We start from the raw sequence: 25,229 nt of genomic DNA, 5'->3' as shown, positions 1-25,229 counted from the left end.
AGTTATATTTTGATAAACAATCATAAATGAATCTTTCAGCACATACACAATGTTGACATCTATAATTATATTTTGATAAACAATCATAAATGAATCTTTCAGCACGTACACAATGTTGACATCTATAGTTATATTTTGATAAACAATCATAAATGAATCTTTCAGCACGTACACAATGTTGACATCTATAGTTATATTTTGATAAACAATCATAAAGTAATCTTTCAGCACATACACAATGTTGACATCTATAGTTATATTTTGATAAACAATCATAAATGAATCTTTCAGCACATACACAATGTTGACATCTATAGTTATATTTTGATAAACAATCATAAATGAATCTTTCAGCACATACACAATGTTGACATCTATAGTTATATTTTGATAAACAATCATAAATGAATCTTTCAGCACATACACAATGTTGACATCTATAGTTATGTTTTGATAAAGACAAGGAAAAACACGCTACTAGTAAACATGTGCAACAACAACAACAACAACAACAAACATGGCGGTAGACACAAAATTAAATCATGAAATTCAACCTTACCTGAACAAAAACGATACATATTGATGTGGGAGAGTCTTGATACCAAAGTCCTTGACCCAGACACGCCCAAAGAAGTTGTAGACCTCCATGCTTTGACAAGTTTCATCAGTTTTGTGGCGTACAATGATGTCTGGAGCACAATAGTTCACATGTCTGGGAACGCCACCAACAGATAATCCTTGATATCACTCCACAAATCTTATATTGGATGAAGTATAGGATCTATTCTATTGCATAATTAGATTTTTATCCTCATATTTGCTTTTTCCGTCAGATTTAAGCCTGGTTTGTACTCAGATAGTTGGCACTCTGCTAGCTGTGCAACTTTTATTCTGCATAAGTTCTCCAAAGCGTGGTGGTGACGAGTGGTGCTGAGGTTACACAAGTTTGATAAATGGGGGGTTATGGGAATCATTTGGGTTGAGATGGAGAGAGAGTGGCACTGCTCTGGAATGTAAAGAATTTGGGTTTGTTTAATCCTCTTGAGGGATCAATTATTAGCAGCAGAAGAACCCTGCCATGCAAGACTCAAAAGTGGACTTCATGTTGGTTTTGGACGACCATTCTTTTGGCACAAAGTAAAAACATACTTAGTACGTCCTCTGGTCAGAGTAATCGAGGTCTTAGTCGTTGACGAAGGGTGGAAACTGATTCGTTAAGTTTGGACCATAGTCGACATCAATTTATGGATATTAGAGCATAAAGATGTGGTGTGGAAGTTTCCGTATGGATGTGAGTTGACCACAGTAGAAAGTGTTCCAACAGAACTGGTACAACATGATTGTGAGCCATGATGTCATCCCAACCAGAACCTCTGGAATCCTTCAAAGCTGGTCGACGTGGTTTTGTTTGCCTCACATAACACAGTCCTTGTGTGCCCGGGTCCAAGGGGACTGTGCAATGAGGTCTCATAGCTGCAAGCGGTAAATATCAGGTTAGTGTAAATTCAGCTGTGGAACGCAGACTGGAAGAGTCCTTTGTTGACGGGAGTTTTAAAGACAAACCTGACCAGTCCAAAGAATGAGGTCTTTCATCTCTCCCAACACAAAACCGATGTTTGCGTCTGCTACCCGAGTTAGTTCATGACTTCAACGCCAGCCAACAATCCTACGGACGAGCTACTCGCTCACCGAAGTTTGGCTCTGGTCCGAGGACATGTCAGTTGTTTGGTCAAAGACCACACCGCTTTGAGCCAAGTGTGAAAACCGAGCCATGTGAAGAAGGTGCCGGTTTACCAGAGACTTGGTCTTGCAGCCCCTGCTGGCTTTGAAGGAGCTCAAGCACAGCTCCACTTTTACCAATCTTCTTCTGCCTTTTATGTGAGCTTTTTGGTACTTGAGCCGAGGAATTGACGCTGGCCATGTGTGCCTGGGAAAAACTGTATCGAGAATGTTACTGTGTACATCAGGGCTAGTTCTACTACGTCATGAAGAGGGCCCCAGTTTCAAGAGCCCAAGGTCTGACCCAGCAGGCACAAGACGTTGATCATACGTCCTTTGAAACGCACTTTGACACAAGGTTGCAACATAGTTGTATTTGTAAATTGAGACAACGTTGGATCCACGATGTTGGTCGGAAATGGTCAGGTCGTCACAACCTGACATTGATTAAACGTTGTCAAAAGGTATGTTGTTTCAACCTGTTGTAGAATATTGGTTAGAAAATGACCACATTTCAATGTCAAATCAATGTCTCAACCCAACATTGATTAAATGTTGTGAATAAGCATGTTGTTTCAACGTTGTATTTGTGTTGTAGATTATTGGTTACAAAATGACTTAATTTCAATGTTAAATCAACGTCACAACCTGACATTGAATAAACGTCGTCAAAAAGCGTACATGTCAAACTACTTCCTGTACATGTCAAACTACTTCCAGAACGTAAATGACCGCCATAACCACAACACCAGGGGGAGCTCCACTAACCACGTTAAACCCAGATTCCGAACTAACAAAGGTCTTAACTCATTCTCTTTCTATGCCACATCAATGTGGAATGCACTCCCAACAGGTATAAAAGAAAGGGCATCTCTATCCTCCTTCAAAACCGCAATAAAAGTTCACCTCCAGGCAGCTACAACCCTAAACTAACACCCTCCCCGGATTGCTAATAATCAATTGCTAATAATCAAATGTAAACAATCAAATGCAGATACTTTTTCTTATGCCTTCTGGGGCCGTACTTATCAAGCTTCTTAGAATTACTCCTAAGAAGTCTGCTAAGAGTTGACTTAAGAGTAAATAAATTCTTGGCTGAAAGCTGCACTTAAAAGTTAGTTATCAAGCGTCTTACTCACACTTTCAGCGAAGTGTAGGACTGAATCTTAAGTGTCACACTCAGAGCTGAATTACGACATTACTATGTGCCGTAAACGCAATTTTAGGTGACGTCATTTCTGTGTCCATAGAAATGACCAATCACGGAAGGGAATCCGTTGTCTAAGAATAAAGAAATATCTTGGAAATATTTAAGTGGACAATGGGAGTGTATATTTTGACAATAAACTACAAAATAATACAAAACAAACTAGTCCCCGCCGGCACTCACGCTACCGCTCCCTCTCTTCTCTCGCCCACACACTCACTGACGTCACTCACCTCACGGCCACACACATACGCTACTGTCATAACATTTTCTTTCCAATTCATTAATTAGGCAACTAATTTGAAACTGGTGTGGGTGGCTCTATATATACTAGCCCACTGCAGACACATGCAGAAATCAACAAGGAATCGAAAAGTATTAAATCTGTGACAAAAATAATATCCGCTCTGTCTAAACGATACCGTTTGATCAGCTGCTCGTCATCAAAAAACCCAAAACATTGTTCCGTTCCCTGAACGTTGGCGCACATCTCTCTCGCCTCAGTGCCATCCCCTGCTGGCAACTCCTAACCACTTAAGACACCTCTGAAGGTCTCTTAAATATCGTGGAGAGTAGGAGTGATTCTTAGACTTAAGAACGTTGATAAAAAGCTTTTATTCTTAAGTTTGAGAGTAGGACTAAATTTCGCAAATTCTCAGGACTTAAGTGTAAAATGGCACTCTAAGAAGCTTGATAAGTACGGCCCCAGATCTCTCTCTCTCTCTCTCTCTCTCTCTCTCTCTCTCTCTCTCTCTCTCTCTCTCTCTCTCTCTCTCTCTCTCTCTCTCTCTCTCTGTCCACTACTTGCTGTCCATATCCTACCCCCCCCCCACCCCCCCTCCACACCCCTGATTGTAAATAATGTAAATAATTCAATGTGATTATCTTGTGTGATGACTGTATTATGATGATAGTATATATGATAGTATATATCTGTATCATGAATCAATTTAAGTGGACCCCGACTTAAACAAGTTGAAAAACCTATTGGGGTGTTACCATTTAGTGGTCAATTGTACGGAATACGTACTTCACTGTGCAACCTACTAATAAAAGTCTCAATCAGTCTCAAAAAGTATGTTGTTTCAACGTTGTATTTGTGTTGTAGAATATTGGTTGGGAAATGACCAAATTTCAATGTCAAATCAACGACTGAACCCAACATTGATTACACGTTATATTATGTTATATTGTATTTGTGTTGTAGAATATTGGTCGGGAAATGACCAAATTTCAATGTTAAATCAACGTCACAACCTGACATTGAATAAACATCAAAAAGCATGTTGTTTCAATGTTGTATTTGTGTTGTAGAATATTGGTTAGATAATGACCACATTTCAATGTCAAATCAACATCACAACCTGACATTGATTAAACGTTGTCAAAAAGCATGTTGTTTCAACGTTATATTTGTGTTGTAGAATATTGGTTAGAAAATGACCACATATCAATAGTCAAATCAAAGTCAGAACCCAACATTGATTAAACGTCGTCAAAAAGCATGTTGTTTCAATGTTGTATTTGTGTTGTAGAATATTGGTTGGGAAATGACCAAATTTCAATGTCAAATCAACGACTGAACCCAACATTGATTACACGTTATATTACGTTATATTGTATTTGTGTTGTAGAATATTGGTCGGGAAATGACCAAATTTCAATGTTAAATCAACGTCTAGAGCCCAACATTGATTAAACGTTGTCAAAAAGCATGTTGTTTCAACTTTGTATTTGGACCCCGACTTAAACAAGTTGAAAAACTTATTGGGGTGTTACCATTTAGTGGTCAATTGTACGGAATATGTACTGTACTGTGCAACCTACTAATAAAAGTCTCAATCAATCAATCAATCAATCAATCAGTGTTGTAGAATATTGGTTAGAACAGTGGTCCCCAACCTTTTTGTAGCTGCGGACCGGTCAACGCTTGAAAATTTGTCCCACGGACCTGTGGGGGGTGGGGGGGGGGATGTATTTAAAAAAAATATATATATATATATTTTTTTTAAATTATTTTTTTACATAAATAAATACAATTATGTGTGCTTACGGACTGTATCCCTGCAGGCTGTATTGATCTATATTGATATAGAATGTATATATTGTTTTTTTTATGTTGATTTCATTAAAAAAAAAAAAAAAAATTTTTTTTTTTTTTTTTTTTTTTTTTAAATTCTTGTACGGCCCGGTACCAATCGGTCCGCGCTTCCGGTACCGGGCCGCGGCCCAGTGGTTGGGGACCAATGGGTTAGAAAGTAACCAAAATGCAATGGTCAAATCAACGTCACAACCTGACATTGATTAAACGTTGTCAAAAAGCATGTTGTTTCAACGTTGTATTTGTGTTGTAGAATATTGGTTGGGAAATGACCACATTTCAATGTCAAATCAACGTCACAACCTGACATTGATTAAACGTCGTCAAAAAGCATGTTTCAACGTTGTATTTGAGTTGCGCAACATTAGGACCTAATTCAACAAGCTGTCAATGTTGTTTCAATGTCTCGTGCCTGCTGGGAAGGGGCCAGACATCAACATCTGGATGTTTCCTTCAAAAGTGCCTCCGCATGTTACTTATTAGCAAAGTAAACACTGAAATGACAATCAATTCATTATTCTGCCTCTGCTACTCGTTTCCAGCGTGTGCAGCTCGGCAGATAGTTAACGGCGTGAAGAAACAGAAGCTAAGTTTGATTCTTTTGAATTATTTGTATTAATTATTCTTCCTCAGTTTTATTTCTTTGTACGTCTTCCTTTATTTAAATGTGTAAGACTGAAAATATAAACCAAAGTATAACGTCCATTGTGTATGTTACGTATATAAAATGGAAGGTTTAGTGTTAATACACACAGCAGACATTGCACACATGCCGTTTAACACAATTAAACCTAAGTTGTAGCTTTATCGCCCTCTGCTGGTCAAATTTAAAACTTTATTTACGGTATGTGCAAATATATACGTTGTGTAATGAGTTATTTACACAGAAATATTCTGTACATTTTTATTTACATACCTTAATTGTTTCCACACGGTGTCTGTAACACGGCAGTAAACGTGTTAGCATTTTAGTTAATGCTAACAACGCTAGCTTGATGACATTATGATAGCACGTACAATTATGCATGAAAACACTCCTACAGACATCACACATGGGACACTTTAGCAAGTATGAATAGTTTTAGTTATATTGTAAAACTTACCAACGTTGCCAAGAATCCTTATGAGTAGAAACGCTATGGATGGTTTTACTTTCGGTTCAAGGCAAAGCGGCAAGTACATTTTCAACTTGCAGTGAGCGAACCCGTCCAAAAGATGGCGCCGTAGCACAAATAATAACACACCATGTCAGTCGTCTGCTTGGGTTTAATGACAACTATTGAACACTAAACATTATAATCAAACACAGTGTTACTGTTCAAACTGTGTGTAATGTCACAGTTGACAAAAATATTAAATACACTTATTTTTAATGAATATTTACGCCTACTACGCTACTGTATTTTAATGTTGTCATTATGGTGGTACTTAATGAATACTTAGGTCTACTACACTACTGTATTTAATGTTGTCATTATGGTGGTACTTAATGAATACTTAGGTCTACTACACTACTGTATTTAATGATGTCATTATGGTGGTACTTAATGAATACTTAGGTCTACTACACTACTGTATTTAATGATGTCATTATGGTGGTACTTAATGAATACTTAGGTCTACTACACTACTGTATTTAATGATGTCATCATGGTGGTACTTAATGAATACTTAGGTCTACTACACTACTGTATTTAATGATGTCATTATGGTGGTACTTAATGAATACTTAGGTCTACTACACTACTGTATTTAATGATGTCATCATGGTGGTACTTGATGAATACTTAGGTCTACTACACTACTGTATTTAATGATGTCATTATGGTGGTACTTAATGAATACTTAGGTCTACTACACTACTGTATTTAATGATGTCATTATGGTGGTACTTAATGAATACTTAGGTCTACTACACTACTGTATTTAATGATGTCATCATGGTGGTACTTAATGAATACTTAGGTCTACTACACTACTGTATTTAATGATGTCATCATGGTGGTACTTGATGAATACTTAGGTCTACTACACTACTGTATTTAATGTTGTCATTATGGTGGTACTTAATGAATACTTAGGTCTACTACACTACTGTATTTAATGATGTCATCATGGTGGTACTTGATGAATACTTAGGTCTACTACACTACTGTATTTAATGATGTCATTATGGTGGTACTTAATGAATACTTAGGTCTACTACACTACTGTATTTAATGATGTCATTATGGTGGTACTTAATGAATACTTAGGTCTACTACACTACTGTATTTAATGTTGTCATTATGGTGGTACTTAATGAATACTTAGGTCTACTACACTACTGTATTTAATGTTGTCATTATGGTGGTACTTAATGAATACTTAGGTCTACTACACTACTGTATTTAATGATGTCATTATGGTGGTACTTAATGAATACTTAGGTCTACTACACTACTGTATTTAATGATGTCATCATGGTGGTACTTAATGAATACTTAGGTCTACTACACTACTGTATTTAATGATGTCATTATGGTGGTACTTAATGAATACTTAGGTCTACTACACTACTGTATTTAATGATGTCATCATGGTGGTACTTAATGAATACTTAGGTCTACTACACTACTGTATTTAATGTTGTCATCATGGTGGTACTTAATGAATACTTAGGTCTACTACACTACTGTATTTAATGATGTCATTATGGTGGTACTTAATGAATACTTAGGTCTACTACACTACTGTATTTAATGATGTCATCATGGTGGTACTTAATGAATACTTAGGTCTACTACACTACTGTATTTAATGATGTCATCATGGTGGTACTTAATGAATACTTAGGTCTACTACACTACTGTATTTAATGATGTCATTATGGTGGTACTTAATGAATACTTAGGTCTACTACACTACTGTATTTAATGATGTCATCATGGTGGTACTTGATGAATACTTAGGTCTACTACACTACTGTATTTAATGATGTCATTATGGTGGTACTTAATGAATACTTAGGTCTACTACACTACTGTATTTAATGATGTCATTATGGTGGTACTTAATGAATACTTAGGTCTACTACACTACTGTATTTAATGATGTCATCATGGTGGTACTTGATGAATACTTAGGTCTACTACACTACTGTATTTAATGATGTCATTATGGTGGTACTTAATGAATACTTAGGTCTACTACACTACTGTATTTAATGTTGTCATCATGGTGGTACTTAATGAATACTTAGGTCTATTACACTACTGTATTTAATGATGTCATTATGGTGGTACTTAATGAATACTTAGGTCTACTACACTACTGTATTTAATGATGTCATCATGGTGGTACTTAATGAATACTTAGGTCTACTACACTACTGTATTTAATGATGTCATTATGGTGGTACTTAATGAATACTTAGGTCTACTACACTACTGTATTTAATGATGTCATCATGGTGGTACTTAATGAATACTTAGGTCTACTACACTACTGTATTTAATGTTGTCATCATGGTGGTACTTAATGAATACTTAGGTCTACTACACTACTGTATTTAATGATGTCATTATGGTGGTACTTAATGAATACTTAGGTCTACTACACTACTGTATTTAATGATGTCATCATGGTGGTACTTGATGAATACTTAGGTCTACTACACTACTGTATTTAATGTTGTCATTATGGTGGTACTTAATGAATACTTAGGTCTACTACACTACTGTATTTAATGATGTCATTATGGTGGTACTTAATGAATACTTAGGTCTACTACACTACTGTATTTAATGATGTCATTATGGTGGTACTTAATGAATACTTAGGTCTACTACACTACTGTATTTAATGTTGTCATTATGGTGGTACTTAATGAATACTTAGGTCTACTACACTACTGTATTTAATGTTGTCATTATGGTGGTACTTAATGAATACTTAGGTCTACTACACTACTGTATTTAATGATGTCATTATGGTGGTACTTAATGAATACTTAGGTCTACTACACTACTGTATTTAATGATGTCATCATGGTGGTACTTAATGAATACTTAGGTCTACTACACTACTGTATTTAATGATGTCATTATGGTGGTACTTAATGAATACTTAGGTCTACTACACTACTGTATTTAATGATGTCATCATGGTGGTACTTAATGAATACTTAGGTCTACTACACTACTGTATTTAATGATGTCATCATGGTGGTACTTAATGAATACTTAGGTCTACTACACTACTGTATTTAATGATGTCATTATGGTGGTACTTAATGAATACTTAGGTCTACTACACTACTGTATTTAATGATGTCATCATGGTGGTACTTGATGAATACTTAGGTCTACTACACTACTGTATTTAATGATGTCATTATGGTGGTACTTAATGAATACTTAGGTCTACTACACTACTGTATTTAATGATGTCATTATGGTGGTACTTAATGAATACTTAGGTCTACTACACTACTGTATTTAATGTTGTCATTATGGTGGTACTTAATGAATACTTAGGTCTACTACACTACTGTATTTAATGATGTCATCATGGTGGTACTTAATGAATACTTAGGTCTACTACACTACTGTATTTAATGTTGTCATCATGGTGGTACTTAATGAATACTTAGGTCTACTACACTACTGTATTTAATGATGTCATTATGGTGGTACTTAATGAATACTTAGGTCTACTACACTACTGTATTTAATGATGTCATCATGGTGGTACTTGATGAATACTTAGGTCTACTACACTACTGTATTTAATGTTGTCATTATGGTGGTACTTAATGAATACTTAGGTCTACTACACTACTGTATTTAATGATGTCATTATGGTGGTACTTAATGAATACTTAGGTCTACTACACTACTGTATTTAATGATGTCATTATGGTGGTACTTAATGAATACTTAGGTCTACTACACTACTGTATTTAATGTTGTCATTATGGTGGTACTTAATGAATACTTAGGTCTACTACACTACTGTATTTAATGTTGTCATTATGGTGGTACTTAATGAATACTTAGGTCTACTACACTACTGTATTTAATGTTGTCATTATGGTGGTACTTAATGAATACTTAGGTCTACTACACTACTGTATTTAATGATGTCATTATGGTGGTACTTAATGAATACTTAGGTCTACTACACTACTGTATTTAATGATGTCATTATGGTGGTACTTAATGAATACTTAGGTCTACTACACTACTTTATTTAATGTTGTCATTATGGTGGTACTTAATGAATACTTAGGTCTACTACACTACTGTATTTAATGTTGTCATTATGGTGGTACTTAATGAATACTTAGGTCTACTACACTACTGTATTTAATGATGTCATTATGGTGGTACTTAATGAATACTTAGGTCTACTACACTACTGTATTTAATGTTGTCATTATGGTGGTACTTAATGAATACTTAGGTCTACTACACTACTGTATTTAATGTTGTCATTATGGTGGTACTTAATGAATACTTAGGTCTACTACACTACTGTATTTAATGTTGTCATTATGGTGGTACTTAATGAATACTTAGGTCTACTACACTACTGTATTTAATGATGTCATTATGGTGGTACTTAATGAATACTTAGGTCTACTACACTACTGTATTTAATGTTGTCATCATGGTGGTACTTAATGAATACTTAGGTCTACTACACTACTGTATTTAATGTTGTCATTATGGTGGTACTTAATGAATACTTAGGTCTACTACACTACTGTATTTAATGTTGTCATTATGGTGGTACTTAATGAATACTTAGGTCTACTACACTACTGTATTTAATGATGTCATCATGGTGGTACTTAATGAATACTTAGGTCTACTACACTACTGTATTTAATGATGTCATCATGGTGGTACTTAATGAATACTTAGGTCTACTACACTACTGTATTTAATGATGTCATTATGGTGGTACTTAATGAATACTTAGGTCTACTACACTACTGTATTTAATGATGTCATCATGGTGGTACTTGATGAATACTTAGGTCTACTACACTACTGTATTTAATGATGTCATTATGGTGGTACTTAATGAATACTTAGGTCTACTACACTACTGTATTTAATGATGTCATTATGGTGGTACTTAATGAATACTTAGGTCTACTACACTACTGTATTTAATGTTGTCATTATGGTGGTACTTAATGAATACTTAGGTCTACTACACTACTGTATTTAATGATGTCATTATGGTGGTACTTAATGAATACTTAGGTCTACTACACTACTGTATTTAATGATGTCATCATGGTGGTACTTAATGAATACTTAGGTCTACTACACTACTGTATTTAATGATGTCATTATGGTGGTACTTAATGAATACTTAGGTCTACTACACTACTGTATTTAATGATGTCATGATGGTGGTACTTAATGAATACTTAGGTCTACTACACTACTGTATTTAATGATGTCATTATGGTGGTACTTAATGAATACTTAGGTCTACTACACTACTGTATTTAATGATGTCATTATGGTGGTACTTAATGAATACTTAGGTCTACTACACTACTGTATTTAATGATGTCATTATGGTGGTACTTAATGAATACTTAGGTCTACTACACTACTGTATTTAATGATGTCATTATGGTGGTACTTAATGAATACTTAGGTCTACTACACTACTGTATTTAATGATGTCATTATGGTGGTACTTAATGAATACTTAGGTCTACTACACTACTGTATTTAATGATGTCATGATGGTGGTACTTAATGAATACTTAGGTCTACTACACTACTGTATTTAATGATGTCATTATGGTGGTACTTAATGAATACTTAGGTCTACTACACTACTGTATTTAATGATGTCATCATGGTGGTACTTAATGAATACTTAGGTCTACTACACTACTGTATTTAATGATGTCATCATGGTGGTACTTAATGAATACTTAGGTCTACTACACTACTGTATTTAATGTTGTCATTATGGTGGTACTTAATGAATACTTAGGTCTACTACACTACTGTATTTAATGATGTCATCATGGTGGTACTTGATGAATACTTAGGTCTACTACACTACTGTATTTAATGTTGTCATTATGGTGGTACTTAATGAATACTTAGGTCTACTACACTACTGTATTTAATGTTGTCATTATGGTGGTACTTAATGAATACTTAGGTCTACTACACTACTGTATTTAATGATGTCATCATGGTGGTACTTGATGAATACTTAGGTCTACTACACTACTGTATTTAACGATGTCATTATGGTGGTACTTAATGAATACTTAGGTCTACTACACTACTGTATTTAATGTTGTCATTATGGTGGTACTTAATGAATACTTAGGTCTACTACACTACTGTATTTAATGATGTCATTATGGTGGTACTTAATGAATACTTAGGTCTACTACACTACTGTATTTAATGATGTCATTATGGTGGTACTTAATGAATACTTAGGTCTACTACACTACTGTATTTAATGTTGTCATTATGGTGGTACTTAATGAATACTTAGGTCTACTACACTACTGTATTTAATGTTGTCATTATGGTGGTACTTAATGAATACTTAGGTCTACTACACTACTGTATTTAATGATGTCATTATGGTGGTACTTAATGAATACTTAGGTCTACTACACTACAGTATTTAATGATGTCATTATGGTGGTACTTAATGAATACTTAGGTCTACTACACTACTGTATTTAATGTTGTCATTATGGTGGTACTTAATGAATACTTAGGTCTACTACACTACAGTATTTAATGATGTCATTATGGTGGTACTTAATGAATACTTAGGTCTACTACACTACTGTATTTAATGTTGTCATCATGGTGGTACTTAATGAATACTTAGGTCTACTACACTACTGTATTTAATGATGTCATTATGGTGGTACTTAATGAATACTTAGGTCTACTACACTACTGTATTTAATGATGTCATCATGGTGGTACTTGATGAATACTTAGGTCTACTACACTACTGTATTTAATGTTGTCATTATGGTGGTACTTAATGAATACTTAGGTCTACTACACTACTGTATTTAATGATGTCATTATGGTGGTACTTAATGAATACTTAGGTCTACTACACTACTGTATATAATGATGTCATCATGGTGGTACTTAATGAATACTTAGGTCTACTACACTACTGTATTTAATGATGTCATCATGGTGGTACTTAATGAATACTTAGGTCTACTACACTACTGTATTTAATGTTGTCATTATGGTGGTACTTAATGAATACTTAGGTCTACTACACTACTGTATTTAATGTTGTCATCATGGTGGTACTTAATGAATACTTAGGTCTACTACACTACTGTATTTAATGATGTCATTATGGTGGTACTTAATGAATACTTAGGTCTACTACACTACTGTATATAATGATGTCATCATGGTGGTACTTGATGAATACTTGTACACAATAAAAAGTGCAATAAAACAGTTTTACTTAGTAATGAATAATTAAAATAGATTTTTGTTAAATGATGGTGATGATTATTTTGGCTATAATGGTGCAGTCCTAGTCAGACTTTTTAAAGTGGATTACTATCAAAAGCGTTGAGTAAAAAGAATGTAGAGGTGTTTCTCTTTCAGGAAATGAAAAAGATCCTCACTTCCTGCCACAAGAATTCCAGCTGTGGTTTACGGGAGCTGAAGGGGGAAGAAAAAGCATAACTCCACAAAGGATCTTTATGAGGCCGCAACCTCCACTGTTGATAGACACACTTCATGCAGATCAGCGGGGAAAGGAATGAAGGCACACCACTTCTACTAGAAGACAAATATATAATATACTAAGAAAAATAGAAGATGCAAATATGAAGTAAGAATATCCACGACTGAGACTCTGTGAGGACGGACTCAGTCTGACAGTTTCACCCAACTACAGTTTGCAATTAGTGTGAAAGCCCTAAAGTGAGCGAACTGTGGTCACGCCTGAGTGGAAGTGGAATGCTTGAATGTCCAGGGTGAGCAGAGTGTGTGGATGTTGCAACTGTTGGAATCCGGTGAGAAATGTTGGATATGAGGTAGATTGTATATTTCCCATTCATTGTCAATGGGGGGGAAATTCCAGGAAAAAAATGGGAATTTTGGTAAAGAGAAAACATGTTTTGCGTTCGACATATGGGAAGAGTAGTGTGGGTGGACGTAGTGTTGGTCGAAATGTCGGAATCGGGTTTAAAAATGGCGCAACGTTTAGAATTTAGGGCATTGTATAACTATAAATATGTCCATTCATTTGAATGGGAATTTCCTGGAAATTTGGGGAAAACCGTGATTTTTTTTAAAACATTGATACTAGCACAATTGTCCTGGGTGACATGAATGGGTTGGAGTCAGAATTTTTGGAATAGGTTGAAAAATGCTGACGTAGTAACAGTTTAAATTTAAATGGGTATTTCGGAATTCCTGGAATTTTCGGGAAAACCGGGAATTTGTTCGAACAAAAATAAAAAAGGAGCATTTGATATCCCAACTAAGAATGTTTTGAAGGTGGAATGGTAAAAAACAGTTGAAAAATGTGGACTGTGAAAACTTTCCAGGAAGTGGTGAAAATAGGGCTGGGGAAAATCGGGAATTCCGGGAATTTTTGGGGTGTTGGAATTGGGTTTAAAAATGCTGCAACATTTGGAGAATTTGGGGCATCGTGGAACTATGAATATGTTTCATTTCAATGGGATTTTCCTGGAAATTTGAACATTTCTGGAAAACTGGGAATTTTTAAAAATATTGGTACTAGCACAATTGTCCAAAGTGATATGAATGGGTTGGTGGTAGAATGAAAAATTTGAAAAATGTGGACCGTGAAAACTTTCCAGGAAGTGGTGAAAATAGGGCTGGGGAAAATTGGGAATTCTGGGAATTCTTGGGGTGTCGGAATTGGGTTTAATAATGGGGCAAAATTTGGAGAATTTGGGGCATTATGAACTATGTATATGTTTCATTTGAATGGGAATTTCCTGGAAATTTGGGGATTTCGGGAAAACTGTGAATTTTTGAAAATATTGATACTAGCACAATTGTCCTGGGTGATATGAATGCGTTGGACTCAGAATTTTTGGAATAGGTTGAAAAATGCTGACGTAGTAACAGTTTAAATTGAAATGGGTATTTCGGAATTCCTGGAATTTTCGGGAAAACCGGGAATTTGTACAAACAAAAATAAAAAAGGAGCATTTGTTATCCCAACTAAGAATGTTTTGAAGGTGGAATGGTCAAAAAATGGTTGAAAAATGTGGACCGTGAAAACTTTCCAGGAAGTGGTGAAAATAGGGCTGGGGAAAATTGGGAATTCTGGGAATTCTTGGGGTTTCGGAATTGGGTTTGAAAATGGGGCAAAATTTTGAGAATTTGGGGCATTGATGAACTATAAATATGTTTCATTTGAATGGGAATTTCCTGGAAATTTGGGAATTTCGGGAAAACTGGGAATTTTTGAAAATAATGATACTAGCACAATTGTCCTGGGTGACATTAATGCGTTGGACTCAGAATTTTTGTAATAGGTTGAAAAATGCTGACGTAGTAACAGTTTAAATTGAAATGGGTATTTCGGAATTCCTGGAATTTTCAGGAAAACCGGGAATTTGTACGAAGAAAATTTTTAAAAAAGGAGCATTTGTTATCCCAACTAAGAATGTTTTGAAGGTGGAATGGTCAAAAACGGTTGAAAAATGTGGTCCGTGAAAACTTTCCAGGAAATGGTGAAAATAGGGCTGGGGAAAATCAGGAGTTCTTGTGGTGACGGAATTGGGTTTAAAAATGGGGCAACATTTGGAGAATTTGGGGCATTGTGGAACTATGATTATGTTTCATTTGAATGGGAATTTCCTGTAAATTTGTAAATTTCGGAAAAACTGGGAATTGTTTAAAAATATTGATACTAGCACAATTGTCCAAAGTGATATGAATGGGTTGGTGTTGGAATTTTTCAGAACGGTTGAAAAATGATGATGTAGTAACAACTTGAATTGGTATTTCGGAATTTCGGGAAAACTGGGAATTTGTACTGAAAAAATAGCGTTTGTTGTCCCAACTAAGAGGAATGTTTTGAAAGTGGAATGGTCAAAAACGGTTGAAAAATGTGGACTGGGAAAACTTTCCAGGAAGTGGTGAAAATAGGGCTGTAGAAAATCAGGAATTCTGGGAATTCCTGGAATTTTTTTGAACTTAGAAAATGTTAGTTTGATTGTCCAAGGTGAGCAGAGTGTGTGGATGTTGGAACGGTTCGTATCGGCTGAGAAATGTGGGATATGCCGTAGATTGTATAATGCTCATTCATTGTCCATGGGGAGAAAATTCTGTGAAATTCCGGGAATTTTGAGAAAGGGAAAACATGTTTTGCGTTCGATATATGGGAAGAGTAGTGTGGGTGTATGTAGTGGCGCAACATTTTGAGAATTTAGGGCATTGTATAACTATAAATATGTCCATTCATTTGAATGGGAATTTCCTGGAAATTTGGGAATTTCGGGAAAACTGGGAATTTTTGAAAATATTGATACTAGCACAATTGTCCTGGGTGATATGAATGGGTTGGAGTTAGAGTTTTTGGAATCGGTTGAAAAATGCTGACGTAGTAACAGTTTAAATTGAAATGGGTATTTCGGAATTCCTGGAATTTTCGGGAAAACCGGGAATTTGTACGAACAAAAATAAAAAAGGAGCATTTGTTATCCCAACTAAGAATGTTTTGAAGGTGGAATGGTCAAAAACGGTTGAAAAATGTGGACCGGGAAAACTTTCCAGGAAGTGGTGAAAATAGGGCTGGGGAAAATTGGGAATTCTGGGAATTCTTGGGGTGTCGGAATTGGGTTTAATAATGGGGCAAAATTTGGAGAATTTGGGGCATTGATGAACTATAAATATGTTTCATTTGAATGGGAATTTCCTGGAAATTTGGGAATTTCGGGAAAACTGGGAATTTTTGAAAATATTGATACTAGCACAATTGTCCTGGGTGATATGAATGGGTTGGAGTTAGAATTTTTGAATAGGTTGAAAAATGCTGACGTAGTAACAGTTTAAATTGAAATGGGTATTTCGGAATTCCTGGAATTTTCGGGAAAACGGGGAATTTGTACAAACAAAAATAAAAAAGGAGCATTTGTTATCCCAACTAAGAATGTTTTGAAGGTGGAATGGTCAAAAACGGTTGAAAAATGTGGACCGGGAAAACTTTCCAGGAAGTGGTGAAAATAGGGCTGGGGAAAATTGGGAATTCTGGGAATTCTTGGGGTGTCGGAATTGGGTTTAAAAATGGGGCAAAATTTGGAGAATTTGGGGCATTGATGAACTATAAATATGTTTCATTTGAATGGGAATTTCCTGGGAATTTCGGGAAAACTGGGAATTTTTGAAAATATTGATACTAGCACAATTGTCCTAGGTGATATGAATGAGTTGGACTCAGAATTTTTGGAATAGGTTGAAAAATGCTGACGTAGTAACAGTTTAAATTGAAATGGGTATTTCGGAATTCCTGGAATTTTCGGGAAAACCGGGAATTTGTTCGAACAAAAATAAAAAAGGAGCATTTGTTATCCCAACTAAGAATGTTTTGAAGGTGGAATGCTAAAAAACAGTTGAAAAATGTGGACTGTGAAAACTTTCCAGGAAGTGGTGAAAATAGGGCTGGGGAAAATTGGGAATTCCGGAAATTTTTGGGGTGTTGGAATTAGGTTTAAAAATGCTGCAACATTTGGAGAATTTGGGGCATCGTGGAACTATGAGTATGTTTCCTTTGAATGGGATTTTCCTGGAAATTTGAAAATTTCTGGAAAACTGGGAATTTTTTAAAATATTGATACTAGCACAATTGTCCAAAGTGATATGAATGGGTTGGTATTGGAATTTTTCAGAACGGTTGAAAAATGCTAATGTGGTAACAACTTGAATTGGTATTTCGGAATTCCTGGAATTTCAGGAAAACTGAGAATTTGTACTGAAAGAATAGCAGCGTTTGTTGTCCCAACTAAGAGGAATGTTTTGAAGGTGGAATGGTCAAAAACGGTTGAAAAAGGTGGACTGGGAAAACTTTCCAGGAAGTGGTGAAAATAGGGCAGTGGAAAATCAGGAATTATGGGAATTCCTGGAATTTTTTAGAACTTAGAAAATAATAGTTTGATTGTCCAAGGTGAGCAGAGTGTGTGGATGTTGGAACGGTTCGAATCGGCTGAGAAATGTGGGATATGCCGTAGATTGTATAATGCTCATTCATTGTCCATGGGGAGAAAATTCTGTGAAATTCCGGGAATTTTGAGAAAGGGAAAACATGTTTTGCGTTCGGTATATGAGAAGAGTAGTGTGGGTGTATGTAGTGGCGCAACATTTTGAGAATTTAGGGCATTGTATAACTATAAATATGTCCATTCATTTGAATGGGAATTTCCTGGAAATTTGGGAATTTCGGGAAAACTGGGAATTTTTGAAAATATTGATACTAGCACAATTGTCCTGGGTGATATGAATGGGTTGGAGTTAGAATTTTTGGAATCGGTTGAAAAATGCTGACGTAGTAACAGTTTAAATTGAAATGGGTATTTCGGAATTCCTGGAATTTTCGGGAAAACCGGGAATTTGTACAAACAAAAATAAAAAAGGAGCATTTGTTATCCCAACTAAGAATGTTTTGAAGGTGGAATGGTCAAAAACGGTTGAAAAATGTGGACCGGGAAAACTTTCCAGGAAGTGGTGAAAATAGGGCTGGGGAAAATCGGGAATTCTGGGAATTCTTGGGGTGTCGGAATTGGGTTTAATAATGGGGCAAAATTTGGAGAATTTGGGGCATTATGAACTATGTATATGTTTCATTTGAATGGGAATATCCTGGAAATTTGGGAATTTCTGGAAAACTGGGAATTGTTGAAAATATTGATACTAGCACAATTGTCCTGGGTGATATGAATGGGTTGGAGTTAGACTTTTTGAATAGGTTGAAAAATGCTGACGTAGTAACAGTTTAAATTGAAATGGGTATTTCGGAATTCCCGGAATTTTCGGGAAAACCAGGAATTTGTTCGAACAAAAATAAAAAAGGAGCATTTGATATCTTAACTAAGAATGTTTTGAAGGTGGAATGGTAAAAAACAGTTGAAAAATGTGGACTGTGAAAACTTTCCAGGAAGTGGTGAAAATAGGGCTGTGGAAAATCCGGAATTCCGGGAATTTTTGGGGTGTTGGAATTGGGTTTAAAAATGCTGCAACATTTGGAGAATTTGGGGCATCGTGGAACTATGAATATGTTTCATTTGAATGGGATTTTCCTGGAAATTTGAAAATTTCTGGAAAACTGGGAATTTTTAAAAATATTGATACTAGCACAATTGTCCAAAGTGATATGAATGGGTTGGTGTTGGAATTTTTCAGAACGGTTGAAAAATGATGATGTAGTAACAATTTGAATTTGAATTGATATTTCGGAATTCCTGAAATTTCGGGAAAACTGGGAATTTGTACTGGAAAAAATAGCAGTGTTTGTTGTCCCAACTAAGAGGAATGTTTTGAAGGTTGAATGGTCAAAAACGGTTGAAAAAGATGGACTGGGAAAACTTTCCAGGAAGTGGTGAAAATAGGGCTGTGGAAAATCAGGAATTATGCAAATTCCTGGAATTTTTTAGAACTTATAAAATGTTAGTTTGATTGTCCAATGTGAGCAGAGTGTGTGGATGTTGGAACGGTTCGAATCGGCTGAGAAATGTGGGATATGCCGTAGATTGTATAATGCCCATTCATTGTCCATGGGGAGAAAATTCTGTGAAATTCCGGGAAAACCGGGAATTTTGAGAAAGGGAAAACATGTTTTGCGTTCAATATATGGGAAGAGTAGTGTGGGTGTATGGTGGAAAGGTCGGAATTGGGTTTAAAAATGCTGCAACATTTGGAGAATTTGGGGCATTGTAGAACTATGAATACGTTTAATTTGAATGGGGATTTCCAGGAAATTTGGGAATTTAAGAAAATATTGATACTAGCACAATTGTCCTAGATGACATGAATGGGTTGGTCTTAGAATTTTTCAGAACGGTTGAAAAATGTTGATGTAGTAATGGTTTGAATTTGAATTGGTATTTCGGAATTCCTGGAATTTCGGGAAAACTGGTAATTTGTACTGAAACCAATAGCAGTGTTTGTGTTCCCAACTAAGAGGAATGTTTTGAAGGGGGAATGGTCAAAAACGATGGACTGTGAAAATAGGGTTTTGGAAAATCGGGAATTCTGGGAATTCCTGGAATTTTTGTTTAGACATTCACTCAATAACAATAATAATATGAATAATAATAATAATATATTATTTTTAGTGTCAAGTCTAATTTGTGTGAATGTTTGGACATTCACACAATAACCATAATAATATTAATAATAGATTATGTTTGTATCAAGTCTTATTTTTGTGAATGTTTTGGACATTCACACAATAACAATAATTATATTAATAATAATAATAATTGATTATTTTATTGTGTTGAGGCTTATTTGTGTAAATGTTTGGACATTCACACATTAACAACACTAATATTGAGAATAATAGATTCTTTTTTTGTGTTGAGTCTTTATTTGTGTGAATGTTAGGACATTCACACAATAACCACAATAATATTATTAATAATAATTATAGGTTCTTTTTTTGTGTTGAGTCTTATTTGTGTAAATGTTTGGACATTCACACAATAACAATAATAATATTAATAATAATATATTATTTTTTTGTGTTGAGTCTTTATTTGTGTGAATGTTTGGACATTCACACAATAACAATAATATTAATAATAATAGATAATGTTTTGTGTTGAGTCTTATTTGTGTGAATGTTTGGACATTCACACAATAACAATAATATTAATAATAATAGATTCTTTTTTTGTGTTGAGTCTTATTTGTGTAAATGTTTGGACATTCACACAATAACAATAATGTTAATAATAATATAATTGTTTTTGTGTTAAGTCTTTATTTGTGTGAATATTAGGACATTCACACAAAAACACTATTAATGATAATAATAATGGAGTATTTTTTAGTTTTGAGTCTTATTTGTGTAAATGTTTGGACATTCACACAATAACAATAATAATAGATTATTTTTTTGGTGTTGAGTCTTTATTTGTGTGAATGTTTGGACATTTACACAATAACAACAACAATATTATTAATAATAATAATAGGCTCTTCTTTTGTGTTGAGTCTTATTTGTGTAATTGTTTGGACATTCACACAATAACAATAATAATAATAATAGATTATTTTTTTGTGTTGAGTCTTTATTTGTGTGAATATTTGGACATTCACACAATAATAATATTAATAATAATAATACTAGATTCTTTTTTAGTGTTGAGTCTTATTCTTGTGAATGTTTGGACACTCACACAATAATAATATTAATAATAATAATAATAGATTATTTTTAGTGTCGAGTCTAATTTGTGTGAATGCTTGGACAATCACACAATAATAATAATATTAATAATAGATTATTTTTGTATCGAGTCTTATTTGTGTGAATGTTTGGACATTCACAAAATAACAATAATAATATTAATAATAATAATAAATGATAAAAATTTTTGTGTTGGTTCTAATTTGTGTAAATGTTTGGACATTCCCACAATAATTAGGGTTACAATCTGACATGTGGCTGACATGTGTACATTGGAACCAGGAGGAGATGTCTATTTTATTACTATGAAGCTAAATTTGTCTTTTTCTTTTCAACATCTGCTTTACGTGTAATCATTGGAATTTGGGCTGTAAAAAACATTTCTTGGCTGGAGTGAAGCAGAACATGAGGTCACACACAGTCTTGTAAGCGTGTGGAGGTCTGAAGACATCCTTCATTTGAACAGTCACAAGAGGATGACGTCAGACACCAAAGTTGTGTGACACGTCCTGGTTGTCCACTCTTGTGTGGACACGTCCCGGTTGTCCACTCTTGTGTGGGCACGTCCTGGTTGTCCACTCTTGTGTGGACACGTCCTGGTTGTCCACTCTTGTGTGGACACGTCCCGGTTGTCCACTCTTGTGTGGACACGTCCCGGTTGTCCACTCTTGTGTGGACACGTCCTGGTTGTCCACTCTTGTGTGGACACGTCCTGGTTGTCCACTCTTGTGTGGACACGTCCCGGTTGTCCACTCTTGTGTGGACACGTCCTGGTTGTCCACTCTTGTGTGGACACGTCCCGGTTGTCCACTCTTGTGTGGACACGTCCCGGTTGTCCACTCTTGTGTGGACACGTCCCGGTTGTCCACTCTTGTGTGGACACGTCCTGGTTGTCCACTCTTGTGTGGACACGTCCTGGTTGTCCACTCTTGTGTGGACACGTCCCGGTTGTCCACTCTTGTGTGGACACGTCCCGGTTGTCCACTCTTGTGTGGGCACGTCCTGGTTGTCCACTCTTGTGTGGACACGTCCCGGTTGTCCACTCTTGTGTGGACACGTCCCGGTTTAGTCCACGGTTCCCAGTTTGATGTGTTTTAATCTCCAGTAGATCAGACAGTGAGGATGCGTGTTGGAAATGGAAAGTGAATTAATAATGCTTCAAGTTTCTGTTGGAATTTGCCATCCAGCTCCTCTGTTGAAGAGACTTGTTCTCTGTAGGCGTGAACAGGAGAACTTTTGTCTTCATCCAATTACAAAGCAGCCAGTCCACAGCATACAGTTCTAGCAAGCAGCCAGTCCACATTATACAGTTCTAGCAAGCAGACAGTCCACAGCATACAGTTCTAGCAAGCAGACAGTCCACAGCATACAGTTCTAGCAAGCAGACAGTCCACAGCATACAGTTCTAGCAAGCAGCCAGTCCACAGCATACAGTTCTAGCAAGCAGCCAGTCCACATTATACAGTTCTAGCAAGCAGACAGTCCACAGCATACAGTTCTAGCAAGCAGACAGTCCACAGCATACAGTTCTAGCAAGCAGCCAGTCCACAGCATACAGTTCTAGCAAGCAGCCAGTCCACATTATACAGTTCTAGCAAGCAGACAGTCCACAGCATACAGTTCTAGCAAGCAGACAGTCCACAGCATACAGTTCTAGCAAGCAGCCAGTCCACAGCATACAGTTCTAGCAAGCAGCCAGTCCACATTATACAGTTCTAGCAAGCAGCCAGTCCACAGCATACATTTCCAGCAAGCAGCCAGTCCACAGCATACAGTTCTAGCAAGCAGACAGTCCACAGCATACAGTTCTAGCAAGCAGCCAGTCCACAGCATACAGTTCTAGCAAGCAGCCAGTCCACATTATACAGTTCTAGCAAGCAGACAGTCCACAGCATACAGTTCTAGCAAGCAGCCAGTCCACATTATACAGTTCTAGCAAGCAGCCAGTCCACAGCATACATTTCCAGCAAGCAGCCAGTCCACAGCATACAGTTCTAGCAAGCAGCCAGTCCACAGCATACAGTTCTAGCAAGCAGACAGTCCACAGCATACAGTTCTAGCAAGCAGACAGTCCACAGCATACAGTTCTAGCAAGCAGCCAGTCCACAGCATACAGTTCTAGCAAGCAGCCAGTCCACATTATACAGTTCTAGCAAGCAGACAGTCCACAGCATACAGTTCTAGCAAGCAGACAGTCCACAGCATACAGTTCTAGCAAGCAGCCAGTCCACAGCATACAGTTCTAGCAAGCAGCCAGTCCACATTATACAGTTCTAGCAAGCAGCCAGTCCACAGCATACAGTTCTAGCAAGCAGACAGTCCACAGCATACATTTCCAGCAAGCAGCCAGTCCACAGCATACAGTTCTAGCAAGCAGCCAGTCCACAGCATACAGTTCTAGCAAGCAGCCAGTCCACAGCATACAGTTCTAGCAAGCAGCCAGTCCACAGCATACAGTTCTGGCAAGCAGCCAGTCCACAGCATACAGTTCTAGCAAGCAGCCAGTCCACAGCATACAGTTCTAGCAAGACCAAAGTCTGTGGCCTGAAAAGCGGTGGTTTCCCAGCAGGTTGTGGCCTCGGCACACAGCGGGAAGATTTAGAGTTTGCACCCTTCAGTGGGCAAGGCTAATCCTGTCATCTGGACTTAGGTCTGTGTTCTGTTGTCATGGAAGGTGAAAGACCTTGGGGCGCAGGTCTGTGTGCGTCCATTATGAGCAGGACCGTGTTTATAAATTCCTTCAAAATAAAGAATCTTGTAACTGAAGTTGAAATGTGATGAACGCGTGTGGAGATGGTGACTCTGTCAATCTTTCTGTGTCTCCTCAGATCGTGAGGACCAATCCATCCTTTGCACGTGAGTATTGGACATCTTCTTATCGCTATCGAATACAAAACCGGGGCTCAAATGTAACCGTGACCGCCCTCGTCAAACGTGCCCTAAAAAATGGACCAACATCTGCAGCAAGAACATGCCAAGACCACCCTTGACTTTTTACTTGTTAATGGACGAGGGATGTGACAATAAACACTATAATGATCATCCGTGATAAAATTCCCGACAGTTATTAACACCGTCTAATTTTTTAATTACCGCCAATCGTCATTTATTAATGCATTTTAGGCAACAGGAAGTCAGGCGTGCACACTAGCGTCGTTTGGCTTGATCATCATGGCGGACTAACTGCACAGACTTTGCTCTAGAGATTTCCCCTCGGAGTAAACAGAGCCAAGCACTTGGTTTAGCGTCATTTTCCCTCGTTAAGAGCGCACTGCTGTGTTTAGATGGAGACAGGTGTGGACAATATTGTCCCCACACTAAAAGTATACAGCGAAGGAGAAAACTATTTTATTTTCTCAATACAGCGTCCATCAGCTGCTGTGACTAAGAGTTAATGAGGTGAGGAAACGTGCAGCAGGTGATGTGTCGTGAACGTTGTCACAACTTCTTTATAACGTCTTTACTTTGTTGACTGGGATGTTCACTCCTCCTTTAGTCAACTGCAAACCGTATCAGCGTTCAAATAACATCAATACTAGCTAAAAGGTTTTGTCATCTCATCTAACTGAACGCATGCTGTGAAGATTGTGTATTCGATGTGAGAGGTGTCACTCCTCTTTATTTTTGTCGGCCAAACTGTTGTACTGAACTATAAGGAGGCATTGTTGGAGAACTTCATTAGCCAAACTGCTTTGTGTTTTATTTTGAAATCAAAAAGTAAACACCATGTTTGTTTGTTTTTTACATTACCTGTGTTTTTTTCATGCTACAAAGGTG

At 36.4% G+C, this 25,229-nt stretch overlaps 1 protein-coding gene across 3 annotated transcripts in view; it reads left to right on the top strand.

Annotated features, from left to right (window-relative positions):
- The window catches only part of LOC133642938 (myosin-10-like), a 193,462-nt gene that overhangs the window by 63,996 nt on the left and 104,237 nt on the right, over window positions 1-25,229 (top strand). For all 3 annotated transcript variants that reach the window (XM_062037362.1, XM_062037363.1, XM_062037361.1), the window contains exon 4: window positions 24,281-24,308. In XM_062037362.1, coding sequence (XP_061893346.1) covers window positions 24,281-24,308 — 28 coding nt within the window. The remainder of the gene's footprint in view (window positions 1-24,280; window positions 24,309-25,229) is intronic.

Source organism: Entelurus aequoreus, linkage group LG25 (genome assembly GCF_033978785.1).
Source record: "Entelurus aequoreus isolate RoL-2023_Sb linkage group LG25, RoL_Eaeq_v1.1, whole genome shotgun sequence".
In the NCBI taxonomy this organism is placed as follows: domain Eukaryota; kingdom Metazoa; phylum Chordata; class Actinopteri; order Syngnathiformes; family Syngnathidae; genus Entelurus; species Entelurus aequoreus.
This window is presented reverse-complemented; position numbering and strand designations above follow the sequence as displayed.